The following is a 9,771-nucleotide window of genomic DNA, read 5'->3' as shown; positions in this document are numbered from 1 at the left end:
TGGGTTTTAAACACCAGAGGCTCAGCCTCAAAATTCAAGTCTACATGTCACCACAGTAGGACAAACCGACAGACAAGTTTGTCTTGCAGTTGGAGACCTCTCGTATCACCCCCACCTGGGTCCCTGTGGCTGACTGTTCCTCTGTCTAGCCTCCTGGCTTTTAATCCCCTTTTTCCTGCTCTTCTGCCCAGTTTTGTGCGTCCCTGAGTTGTCCCTGGGGCTGACTGCTTCTCTGTCCAGGTTCCTGGCTTTTTATCCCCTTTCTCCTGCTCTTCTGGCCTGCTACTCTGGGCGGGCCTGAGTTGCCTCTCCTCACCTAATCCCTTCGGCTGACTGCTCTTCTCTCTGGCTTCCTGGCTTTTAATCCCCTTTCTCCTGCTCTTCCCGCTTGCTACTTCGGGCGTCCCTGAGTTGTCTCTCCTCACCTGTAACCCTGGGGAGGAGTGTAATAGTAACAGAAAAACAGTATTAATTAAGGATAGGATTGCACAGCTGATTATTATAATAAATTGCTGTCACTAAGTTGCACACATGTAGTAAAATTGCACACCTGTAAAAAGTTGAATTGGCAAAAGTTGTGTGATATATTTATGATGATGACCAAAAGAAGAAAAAGAAAAGAGTAGCTGCTGTGTAGCTTATGTACAACCCAACACCTCAAGGGATTTGGTACCTTCGTTAGGAGGTTTGGAGTCATGATTTCATGGGACATCCCAGTTAATTGGCCTAATAGCATGTTTCATACTTCTGTTCTACCACCTTGATCATTAAACAGTATCTGGGGTTTATAAAGTTTGCAAGTGGCCAAACAAGGCATGACAACTGGTCTCTATTTGCCTGGAGCAACAGAGGAAAGATAGTCAAGAATAGGAGGAGAAAGATATGGAATATATGGCTGTCTCCAAGAACAACTTTCTCCTTTGCCATGAGACCAGAAGAAATGGATGGTGTTTGGCTACCATTGCTGAACATTTTGAGCAAAGAGTCTATAGAAGAATCCTGATCAAAAAGGGAATAACAAAGAACAGAATTTCAAATTCTCATGGGCTCCAAACTTTCTAGAGCCATGGAGGCTGGATGAACCCCTGAAACTACTGCTCTGATAATCATTAAACCTTAAACCAGAAACATAAAGTCTTCTTAAAACCAAACAACAGTTTAGTAAAAAATATATATATCTGCTTTGAGCATTATGCTCTTTTCAGCTCTTTAGGGAATCAAATTAACAACAGCAACCTAAAGTTTAGATAGGAACTTACTGGCAGTGGGTTTACTGGGAAGGACAACTCAGAAAAGAAGGGTGAGAATGGTTGCACAACCCAAAGAAAGTAATCAATGTCACTGAACTGTACATATAGAAACTTGAATTGGTGTATGTTTTGCTGTGTATAATCTCAACAACAAAATAAGTAATTTTTAAATATATCAACAGATTAAAAAAGTAAAAAGTCAAACCACAGAATGGGAGAAAATATTTGTAAACTGTATATTTGATAAGAGATTTATAGCTAGACTATATAAAGACTTACAATTCCATAATAAAAAGACATATACCCTCTTAAAAAATGAGCAAAGGATCCAAAGAGATATTTCTCACAAAAATATATATAAATGGCCAATAAAACAAAATAAAGATGCTTAATATCATCAGTCATCAGGGCAACGCAAATCCAAAGAACAATGATATACCACTTCACATCCACTACCAAAACCAAACCCACTGCCAGGGAGTCGATTCTGACTTGCAGCAACTCTGTAAGACAGAGTAGAACTGCCCCATGGAGTTTCCAAGGCTATAAATCTTTCCAGAAGCAGACTGCCTCAACCTTCTCCTGCGGAACAGTGGTAGGTTCAAACAACAATTTGGTTAGCAGCTGAATGTTTTAACCACTGCACCAAGCTCCTCATACCTACTAAGATGGCTATAATCAGAAGTTCAGATATTAACAAGGGCTAGTAAGAATGTGAAGAAATTAAAACTGTTACACTACTTGTGAAAATGTAAAACAGCACAATCACTTTGGAAAACTGTCTGGAAATTCCTCAAGTGGTCAAACACAGTGTTACCATGTTGTTGTCGTTGTTAGATGCCACTGAGTTGTCTCCAACTTACAGCAACCCTATGCACAACAAAACAAAACAATGCCCAGTCCCACACCAGCTCCATGATCCTTGCTATACTTGAGCCCATCCCTGCAGCCTCTGTGTCAATCCATCTTGTTGAAGGACTTCCCCTCTTTCGTCAACCCCTCCACCTTACCAAGCATGACATCCTTCTCCAGGGAATGGTCTCTTCTGACAACATGACCAAAGTAGGTGAGACGAAGTCTGGCCATTCTCACTTCCAAGGGGCACTCCGGCTGCACTTCCACAGGACAGACTTGTTAGATCTTTTAGCAGTCCATGGTACTTTCAGCATTCTTCGCCAGCACCACAACTCAAAAGCATCAACTCTTCTTCAGTCTTCTTTATTCATTGTCCAGCTTTCAGATGCATATGAGGTGACTGAAACTACCATGGCTGTGTCAGGTGAACCTCAGTCTTCAAGGAGACATCTTTGCTCTTCAGCACTTGCAAGAGATCCTTTGCAGCCAATGTGCCCATTGCTATACATCATCTGATGTCATGACTGCTGCCTCCATTGGCACTGACTGTAGAACCAAGCAATGTGAACTCTCTGACAACTTCAATGTTTTCTCAATTTATCGTGATGCTGCTTATAGGTCCACTTATGAGGATTTTTGTTTTCTTTATATTCAGATGTAATCCATAAGGCAGACAGCAATCTTCAATCTTCATCAGTAAGTGCTTCAAGTATCCTCACTTTCAGCAAGTGAAACTGTGTCGCCAGCATATAGCAGGTTGTTAACGAGTCTTCCTCCAATCTTGATGCCACACGTTCTTCTTCATATAGTCCAGCATCTCGGATTATCTGCTCAACATACAGATTGAGTAAGTATGGTGAAAGGATAGAACCCTGATGCACTCCCTTCTTGATTTTAAACCATGCAGTGTCCCCCTGTTCTGTTCAAACAACAGCCTCCTGTTCTATGCACAGGTTCCTCATGAGTACAATCAAGTGCTCTGGAATTCCAATTCTTCTCAACGTTACCCACAATTTGTTATGATCCACACAATCAAATGCTTTTGCATAGTCAATAAAACACAAGTAAACATCTTTCTGATATTCTTTGCTTTGAGCCAAGATCCATCTGACATCAGCAATGATATCCCCCGTTCCATATCCTCTTGTCAAACTAGCTTGTATTTCTGGAAGTTCTCTGTCAATATACTGCTGCAACCGTTTTTTAATTATCTTCAGCAAGATTTTACTTGCATACGATATTAATGATATTGTTCAATAATTTCCGCATTCTGTAGGATCACTTTTCTTTGGAATGGGTACAAATATGTATCTCTTCCAGTCAGTCGGCCAAGTAGCTGTCTTCCAAATCTCTTGGCATAGCCGAGTGAGTGCTTCCAGCAAGGAATCTGTTTGTTGAAACATCTGAGCGGGTATTCCGTCAATTCCTGAAGCCTTGCTCTTCACCAGTTCCTTCAGTGTAGTTTCAACCTCTTCCTTCATTACCTTTGGTTCTTGATCATATGCCACCTCCAGAAATGGATGAAGACTGATCAGGTCTTTTTGGTACAGTGACTCTGTGTATTCCTTCCATCTTCTTTTAATGTTTCTTGCACCATTCAATATATTGCCATGATGTTGTTGTTGCTGTAGGTGCCGTCGAGTCATCTCCGACTCATAGCGACCCCCTGCACAGCAGAACGAAACACTGCCCGATAGCGCACCAGCTCCACGATCTCTGCTATACTTGAGCCCATCATCGCAGCCACCGTGTCAATCCATCTTATCGAAGGCCTCCCCCTCTTTCGTCAACCCTCCACCTTACCAAGCATGACATATTGCCCATAGAATCTTTCAATACTGCAACTCAAGGCTAAAATTTTTTCCTCAGTTCTCTCAGCTTGGGAAATGTCGAGCATGTTCTTCCCTTTTGGTTTTCTAACTCCAGGTCTTTATGCATTTCATTATAGTAATTGGCTTTGTCTGCTTGAGCTGCTCTTTGAAATCTGTTTAGCTCTTTTATCTTGTCATTTCTTTCATTTGCTTTAGCTACTCTCCACTCAAGGGCAAATGTCAGAGTCTCTTCTGACATCCATTTTAGTCTTTTCTTCCTTTCCTGTCTTGTTAATGACCTCTTGCTTTCTTCATGGATGATGTTCTTGATGTCATCCCACAATTCCTCTGGTTTTTGGTCACTGGTGTTCAGTGCATCAAATCTATTCTTTACATGGTCTCTAAATTTAGGAGGAATATATTCCAGGTCATATTTTGGAGCTCATGGACTTGTTTTAATTGCCTTCAACTTCAAGTTGAACTTGCATATGAGCAGTTGACCGTCTGTTCCACAATCAGCTCCTGGCCTTGTTTTGCCTACAGATATTGAACATTTCCATCACCTCTTGTCACAGATGTAGTCAATCTGATTCCTGTGTACTCCATCTGCGAAGTCCACATGTATAGCCACCATTTGTGTTGTTGAAAAAACGTATTTGCAATGAATAAGTCGTTGGTCTTGCAAAATTCTATCATGCAATATCCAGCATTATTTCTGTCACCACGGCCAAATTTTCCAACTACCAGTGATTTTTGTTTCCAACTTTTGCATTCCAGTCACCAGTGATAATTAACACATCTTGATGGCATGTTCAGTCAATTTCAGACTACAGAAGTTGAAAAAAGTCTTTAATTTCCTCATCTTTGGCTTTGGTGGTTGGTATGTAAATTTGAATAACAGTAATATTAACTGGTCTTCCTTATGTTGTTGTTGTTGTTATGTACTGTCGAGTCGGACCCAACTCATAGCAACCCTTCCTTGGGTTGCTGAGGCAGTATCACTACGGAAGTAGATTGTCCCATCTTCCTTCCAAGGAGTGGTGGGTTTGAACTGCCAGCCTTCTGGTTAGCAGTCCAGTGCCTTAGGCACTATGCTACCAGAGCTCCTGATCTTCCTTATAGGCATATGGATATTAACCAATCACTGACAGCACTGTACTTCGGGACAGATCTTGAAACACCCTATGTAACGCTGAATGCCATGCCATTCCTCATTTTGTCATTTCCATCATAGATGATCATATGGTTGCCTGATGCAAAATGGCCAAAACCAGTTCATTTCAGCTCACTAATGCCTAGGATATCAAACTTTATGTATTTCATTTCATTTTTGACAACTTCCAATTTTCCTAGATTCATACTAGATTCATTGTCCAATACAGTACAGGAAGACAAGCCCCTGAGGTCTGAAGATTCTCAAAATATGACTGGAAAAGAGCTGCCTCACCACAGTAGAATCAACCTTAATGATTTGGATAAAGTAAAGCTTTTGGGACTTCCATTTGCTGATGTGGCAGGACTCAAACTGAGGAAAAACAGCTGCAAACAACAATTAATAATCAGAACATGGAATGTACAAAGTATAAATCTAGGAAAATTGGAAGTTGTCAAAAATGAAATGGAATGCATAAAGCATTACCATATATGACTCAGTAATTCCACTGCTAGGTATCTACCTAAGAGAAAATGAAAACATATATTCACACAAAAACTAATAATGTTCACAACATTATTCGTAATAGCCAAAAAGCAGAAACAACTCAAACGTGCAACAACTGATCAACAGATAAATAAAATGGTATATCCATATAATGGAATATTATCTTGCAATAAAAAGAATGGAGTACTATTACAATATGAATAAACCTTGAAAACATTATTCTAAGTAGAAAAAGCCAGTCAAAAAGATCATATACTCTATGATTCTACTTATAAAAAATGTCCAGAACAGGCAAATCTATAGACAGAATGTAGATTAGTGGTTGCCTAGGATTGGGAGACTGGAGAGGGAATAACAGTAACCTCTTCATGCTAATGGGTAAGAATTGTCTTTTGTGGGTGATGAAAATGTTCTAAAATTAGATTGTGGTAATGGTTGCACAGGAGTCTCTGGGTGGTGCAGATGGTTAAGCACTCAGCTATAAACCAAAAAGGATAGTGGTTCAAATCCAGCCAGAGGTACACTGGAAGAAAGTCTTGGCACTCTATTTCCAAAGACCACAGCCATTCAAAACTTTATGGAGTACAGAGCTTCTCTGAAACAAATGAGGTTGCAATGACTTGGAAATGATTCATCAGCAACTGGTTTTGCTTATTTGTTTGTTTGTTTAATGACTGCATAATTCTGAGAATATATTAAAAACCACTGGATTGTACACTTCAAAGGGATGAATTATATAGTATGTAAAGTATATCTCAATAAAGCTGTTTTAAAAAGTAGAAACATGAAGCTACATGAAACCACTGATAGCAGGGATAGAGGGTGCTAAAGACAAATTATGCCTCTTTTGTATTATTTGATGGCATCCAGTATGTTGTGGTTTAAGAAGACCAAAACATACTTGGAAGGGTAAAAAATTCTTCTGGTCATTGTTTCCAGTTTCAGCTTATTCAATTCTCCATTTTTTCCCTAGGGATGAAGAGAAGAAATGGGTATGTCTTCTCTATCCTCCTCCCACTTACAAATGAATAAAGTATTGATTAATAAACATCCTTCTCCATTCTGAGAATGAGGAGCCTGTAAGTGTCAAATCATTGTTTCTCCATCTATATCTTTGTTAGAGACTTCTGACTATAATACCTAAGTGGGAAGTATAGTTGTCCCTTGGCATCTGTGGGGGATTGGTTCCAGGACTCCCCATGGATATTAAAATCCACAGATGCTCAAGTCCCTTATATAGAATGGCACAGTATTTGCATATAATCTATGCACATCCTCCCATATACTTTAAATAATCTCTTGGTTACTGATAATACCTAATACAATGCTATGTAAATAGCCCTTTACACTCACTACTAGCCTTCAAGGGATTGCTTTGATCACTTAATCGCTTCCCTCACCCTTTAATATTTTTGATCCATTATTGATTGAATTTGTGGATGCAACCATGGATGCAACCAGCAGTTGCAGAGGACCAACTGAATGTTGAAAAAAGAGTCATCGTTAGCCCTTATGATATTAACAGTGCAGATGTGCATATATTGATAAATGTTTTAGAATGCCTACCTTCCCATTCATACCAAATGAGAAAGAAATGAAGGGGTTTGACTCGTGGAAGACATACCTTGAGGCTTTCAATGTCTATGCAATCATATTACTCCTCCATCCCACCTTCTATCTGTCCTTCCCCTGCCCTCACCACGCACCACATACACAAACTACTTCTGTTTTACTTTGCCTGTCAGTGATTAAACAAATAGAATTTATACTTACTATCATACAGGCACACTTCTACAAGCCTACAGAGCTCAGTAAAAATACAGCCATTTCTTAAGGAAAGAGCATGGTTGCGGATTATGAAAACACTGATCCACCAAAGCAGAGAGCCATCATTTTCACACAACTGAATAAGAATGTAATATGGCGAGTAGCTTCTCATCTATTTCAATCATTACCCTTGAGTACTCTTCCATTTGAAGAATGAACAAATGATTAGCCATCAAGAACTAGTCAGACAACTAACAAACAAGATTAACATCTTAGTTCATTACCCAATTGGGTCAGATTCAAATTTATTACAAAGGCAAAAGGTTCTACATTGTCAAATACCTTAAGCAACTGAATTTGATTTAAAAACAGTATTTTAAATTTTGTGACAAACAAAAAGAATATCAAAATTTTGGAGCTATATTAAGATATTTAATGGAATTTAGAGGTCACAAATTGTTATTAAAATAATTTCTACCTTTAGTTTTATGTTCCTATCCATAGACAAATATTTACAATTTTATTTTGTTTTTTAAAAAAAAGAGTTCTTACTTTAGATAAGAGATTATTTAGCTCATGGGGATGAAGCTTCACCACTTCTCCAAGTTGTTGTGCAGCGGCTTTTCTTGTTACTGGAGTAGTGCCAGTATCCAGTAAGATAAAAAGACGATCAAGCCTATAAAATAACAAAAACATACTGATTATTCTGAGATGTGTTCTCTCCTATGTATAAATTTGAGCTCAATAAATACATTGAGCAACTATGAATAAAGACTTGTAATAGGCCTGCAGAAGTTACCTTATTTCTACTCTCAAATAACCTGTTAAAGAGAAGACAGGGTTAGGCAAGTACACATGATTGTAATATAGGATACAATAAGATAGGTGCCATAAAAGAAGGAAAGCACTTTGAGGAGTGTTGAAGACAGAAGCAAATGTTATATTCCCAATTGTGTGATACTGAAAAGGCTTAATAAAAGAAATGATGCATGAGATGAACCTTAATGGTAGAATAGGATTCCAACACTGATAGAGATAAGGTGGTGAATGCCAAAGGGGAGAACACCTGAAGAGGCAATAAAAAGAGCACAGCAATGAGAAAAGGGATAGTATATTTAGGAAGTAGTGAATAACAAAGTGTGGTTAGAATTCAGATTATATTTAAAGTGATAATGGAAAATCAAACAGGATATTAGCTGGAACCCTATCGTGGAGACCTGTGAATACACAGTGTAACCATGAAGACTGTGATAATTTATATTATACGTCAGTTTGGCTAGGCTATGATTCTAAGTGGTTTGGCAGATACTACACTGGATGGCAGGAGGTTTGGCAGCATAATGGTTAAAACATTCAGCTGACAGCCAAAAGATCAGCAGGTCAAACACCCCAACCACTCTGGTCGACAAAGATGAAACAGTCTGCTTCCATAAATACAGCTTTGGAAACCCAATGGGGCAGTTCTTCTCTGTCCTAAAGGGTTGCTATGAGTTGGAATCAACTTGATGGCAGTGGGTTTGGTTTGTTTCTTTGGTTAGACTGGTTGGAATGCAAAAGTTGGAAACAAAGAAGCGTCAGTAGTTGAAAAATATGGTCTTGGTGAAAGAAATGACACTGGGGACCACAGAATTCTGCAAGACCAATGACTTATTAATTGCCAACACCTTTTTTCAACAACATAAATGGTAACTACTCAAATGAACCATGCCAGATGGAATACAAGGAATCAGAAGGACTACATCTGTGGAGAGAGGAAATGGAGAAGCTCAGTATCATCAGTCAGAACAAGGACAGGAGTTGACTGTGGAACAGACCATCAATTGCTCATATGCAAGCTGAAGAAAATTAAAACAAGTCCATGAGAGTCAAAATACAACTTTGATTACATCCCACCTGAATATAAAGGTCATATGAAGGACAAATTTGATGCTTTAACACCAGTGACTGAAGACTAGATGAGTTGTGGCATGACATGAAGGACATCATCCATGAAGAAAGCAAAGAAGTCATTAAAAAGACAAGAAAAAAAGACCAAAACAGATGTCAAAAGAGATTCTAAATTTCAAAGAACAGCTCAAGAAGACAAAATAAAGCATTATAACAAAATGGGCAAAGACTTAGAATTAGAAACCCAAAAGGGAAGACATACTTAACATTTCTCAAGCTGAAAGAACTGAAGAAAAAATTTAAGCCTTGAGTTGCAATATTAAAGGATTCTGTGGGCAAAATACTGAGCAATGCAGGAAACATTAAAAAAAAGATGGAAGGAGGACCATGTTTGCTGAACTGCTAGAGCCTGGTGGAACCCCTGAGACTATGGCCCCTAGCTGCCCTTCAGGTCTGGAATTGAACCCACACCCGTGGCTTCCAGCCAAACAAAAGACAGGCATATGAGCTGAACATTTACCTGAAGTAGATACACTCCTTG

The 9,771-nt window shown here is 39.0% G+C and overlaps 1 protein-coding gene across 1 annotated transcript in view; it reads right to left on the bottom strand.

Annotated features, from left to right (window-relative positions):
- BTAF1 (B-TFIID TATA-box binding protein associated factor 1) overlaps positions 1-8,039 on the bottom strand; it is a 153,111-nt gene extending 145,072 nt beyond the window's left edge. Inside the window, exon 1 of the mRNA XM_007951258.2 lies at positions 7,896-8,039. Coding sequence (XP_007949449.2) covers positions 7,896-8,039 — 144 coding nt within the window. The remainder of the gene's footprint in view (positions 1-7,895) is intronic.
- Positions 8,040-9,771: the final 1,732 nt, after the last annotated feature.

The sequence above is a fragment of the Orycteropus afer genome, unplaced genomic scaffold (genome assembly GCF_000298275.1).
Source record: "Orycteropus afer afer isolate SDZICR_OR568_19922 unplaced genomic scaffold, OryAfe1.0 scaffold00293, whole genome shotgun sequence".
Classification (NCBI taxonomy): Eukaryota; Metazoa; Chordata; class Mammalia; order Tubulidentata; family Orycteropodidae; genus Orycteropus; species Orycteropus afer.
The sequence above is the reverse complement of the archived record's forward strand: the minus strand, read 5'-3'. Positions and strand labels throughout refer to the sequence as shown.